Genomic DNA, 3,439 nt, shown 5'->3' on the forward strand with positions numbered 1-3,439 from the left:
AAATACTTTTATGCATTATTTTATGCATAAAAATCCATAATGAAGAAAGTAACACTTTCATAATAAAAAATTTATCAATAAGTATCTTTCATAGAATTATTTCTATTGAAAATCATTCTTTTATAAAAATTAATCAATATGCATCTTTCTATGCATGAATGAAAATGACACTTTTACAATGCTCTAACGATGGGGATTACTCTTTTTGATTAATAAAAGATGAAATTTATTTTACAAATTTTCAAAATTTTTTGCCATAACCTCCTTTGTATTGCTGACCATTTTTCAATTTTTAACTCACTAAAATTAATTAAAAGTTCACCAAGAGTATTTAAATCATTCTAGTGTAAACATTTTCTACTTATTTAAGAGAACATTATGAAAAACTTGATTTTATCCAATAAAAAGGAAAAAGAAGGTTGAAGTTACTTCGATGTAGTTGCGGTTGCACCCACGCCAGCGCCTGCACAGTGAACCGTCAGCTTCGCACATGCTGTAGCAATTATCTGTGGGCTTTTCGCCAACTGTTTGCTATCGTTTGCTTGCCAAGCGTTCCTTAAATTAGGGTTCGCGGCGCAGCAGCTCAGGTCTCCAGCCCCCTCACAAAACCCTAATTCTAGGATTCCTCCGAACAACTATATAGCAGATCACAAGCAAACCTCAAAACAGCAAGGGAGTATAAATCAAGTGAATGGCTCTATAATCCCTAATCTCTTTTCTCCTCCGACCTAGCCTCTTCTCTGTCACGCCTTGCTCCAACCCTGTAGAAATGGGCAGGCTTTGGCTGCGCGATTTCGTGATGTTCTTCTGCAAACTGGTATCAGTACAATATCCATGCTAAAACCTCCTCCTCTTCATGAATTCAGCTTATGGTAGCATTGCGGTTTGCATCTTGACCATGCTTTGCTGCATTTGTAGATGCTGGTGGATGTGGTGTGTGCGTTTTTTGCCGACTGGGCACTGTACATTCATAGGGGAGGGAGGAAACGGAAAACTCAAGGTGCGTTGAATTGAATGTGAAGCTTTGATGAGTAATCATAGTGAGCAAGACAGCTCACTATGATTTGCCTGGTCTCATCATCAATATTATGCAGTCATCGATGATGCAGGGAGCAGCAATAACGCGAGAAGTGGGCTCAAAGTCATAGTATGTGGCTTTCCGCGTTCAGGAACAATGTCTGTCAAAAACGCATTAGATGTTTTAGGGTTCCCATGCTACCATGGCTTCCATCTCCTCGAACCGGGTCAGTCCAGGTTGATTATGGGGGCCACTAGATCAGGTACTCATGTTTTCAAGCTTAACTCTAGCTTCACTATTATAAATAAACTTTTTCTCTAACCACTAGGATCACCTTCAAGCCCAACCGTTTTTATTGGAAAAATGTATAGATTAATCGGTTTTATAACTAAAACTTCAAAATTTTGAATCTTCAAATTCAAGGCTAGGCAAAACTATAACCGATTTTTCTCTGTGAAAATTACATTAAAAGACAGTTTTCTTCTCAGACTCTCTAGCTTAACCTACTTCATTGACGGCCACTATTATTGTGTTTAGCATTTAGCTCCAGATGCTGATGCCAAGTTCAATACCCGATCCCTGATCCCCCTCTCACTCCTGAAAAGGGGTCAGCGGCCCTAGTGGCTCAGCTCATCACTCACTACCCATGTTACCCAAGAGGTCAGGTAACATGGGTCATGGGTTCAACCCTTCATCTCACGACCCACCCTACTAACACTACCCACTTTACCCAAGAGGTCGTGTCAGGTTCGCTTCTTGACACGACCCACCCTACCCAAGAGGTCGTGGGTTTCGAGCCCTCGCACTCTCGAATTGTGTGTGTGAGTGGTATAGCTTCTAGCATGGCTACATCCCCTCAAAAGGGGACTTGCGAAAAAAAAAGGAGGGTTGAATTAAAAAAATCTTTTCATAATTAGAAAAAACTTCATCTAATTAGTAAGCATATATATATATTTTAATGTTATTTTTGTCAATTGTTCAATTTCATTTGGAGATGTTCTATGATTCTCAATGGATTGAAGAAAAAGCTGAGGTTACTCTTTCTCGACGAACAATGATTTATACACTTATCTATCTTTAACTAATTGCCATAGCACCCATTAATCGGCCAACATTCCTGCTAATTTCCCAGATGTTGTGCAAAAAAAAGCATCTATGTGCATTGTGCATACTGGCTAAGTGATATCTTTCATTAAAGTAATATTTCAACTTATTATTGCATGGGTGGTTGATTGTGAAACTTGTATATTGGCACCTCAGTGATTGGCAACGTGTTTTAAAGGGTTATGTTGCCATTGCGGATTTTCCAGCAGCTTATTGCTATAAGCAATTAATGAAGATATATCCTGATGCAAAGGTTATCTTGAATGTGCTAGACCCTGAACAATGGTACACAAGCTTTGCAAGAACAATTGAGAGGTTGAGAAACCACATGATATGCAGAATTATATGCCCATGCTACTTACGAATATGCTGAAGTGACTTTCCATCAAGGTATCATGAAAGGTGCATTTGAGGACAAGGATTTTGCTCTAGCAACCTATCAAAGGCACTTAAAGGAGGTAAAGGAGCACGTCCCTACAGAGAAACTTCTTGTGTTTGAGCTTGGTAAAGATGAATGGGCTCCCTTATGTAATTTCTTGCGAGTTCCCACACCCAATGTGCCCTTCCCTTCAAGTAATGGTTCAGAGTCATTTAACCAAATTATCGACAAAACCATCACTATCCAATAGTATGGTTCTCACTTTCTACCTCACCTTTGTCTCTTACATAGTTTGTCTCCTACTCAAACATATATTTGCCAATTAGAAAAACCACATCCTTTCTATTCTGTTTTTTTTTCAAAGCCAAAACTTTTGTGCTTTCACAAAACTTGCATATTCGAATTTTTAATAACATGCCTTGTATTATGTCCAATTGTATAGCAAATGGCTCTCTCTCTCTCTCTCTCTCTTTGTCTCTCTCTCTCTGTCTCTCTCTCTCTCTCTCTCATGCTCATGTGAGCAAGCCCTTTACACACATGGGGTTTGTGTGCAATATGGGATGTACTCTTGTATTGCTTATTGGTGTGACATAGTGAAAAAAATCTTGTATTGCTTATTGGTGTTTGACCTAGTGCAAAGCTCCAATTTAGATCCTTGGCTCTAGATTCCAAACTAAATTAGAGAATGACTCCTTTGTGAATGCTCACATCTTCTGAATATTGCAAGTTGATCTAAAGTAAATCCCTAGTTCTTAGAATTGGAACTAACTAGTGGTGTTGGTTCATAGGTTTATGCAAGAAAGTGAGCCTCCACTATAGGCTTGTAGTTTTTCATATTGTTATAATGAAGCGATTTAACTTGGTATTCCATGGATTGTTCTAAGTAGGGCTTTCATAATTTTAAGAGATTATTATAATCATGCGATTTAACTTGGCAC

At 38.5% G+C, this 3,439-nt stretch overlaps 1 protein-coding gene across 1 annotated transcript; it reads left to right on the forward strand.

Moving 5' to 3' along the window:
* Nucleotides 1–474: 474 nt before the first annotated feature.
* Nucleotides 475–2,751, forward strand: LOC147614195 (ava biosynthesis cluster protein M-like). Its single transcript, XM_086780488.1, is given in 5 exon segments — nt 475–817; nt 919–1,000; nt 1,095–1,283; nt 2,272–2,498; nt 2,500–2,751. Coding segments are annotated over 5 exon segments (798 nt in total). The 5' UTR covers nt 475–769.
* The last annotated feature ends 688 nt before the right edge of the window (nt 2,752–3,439 follow it).

This window comes from Cibotium barometz, chromosome 42 (assembly GCF_041138505.1).
Source record: "Cibotium barometz isolate CiBa-2024 chromosome 42, ASM4113850v1, whole genome shotgun sequence".
Taxonomy (NCBI): domain Eukaryota; kingdom Viridiplantae; phylum Streptophyta; class Polypodiopsida; order Cyatheales; family Cibotiaceae; genus Cibotium; species Cibotium barometz.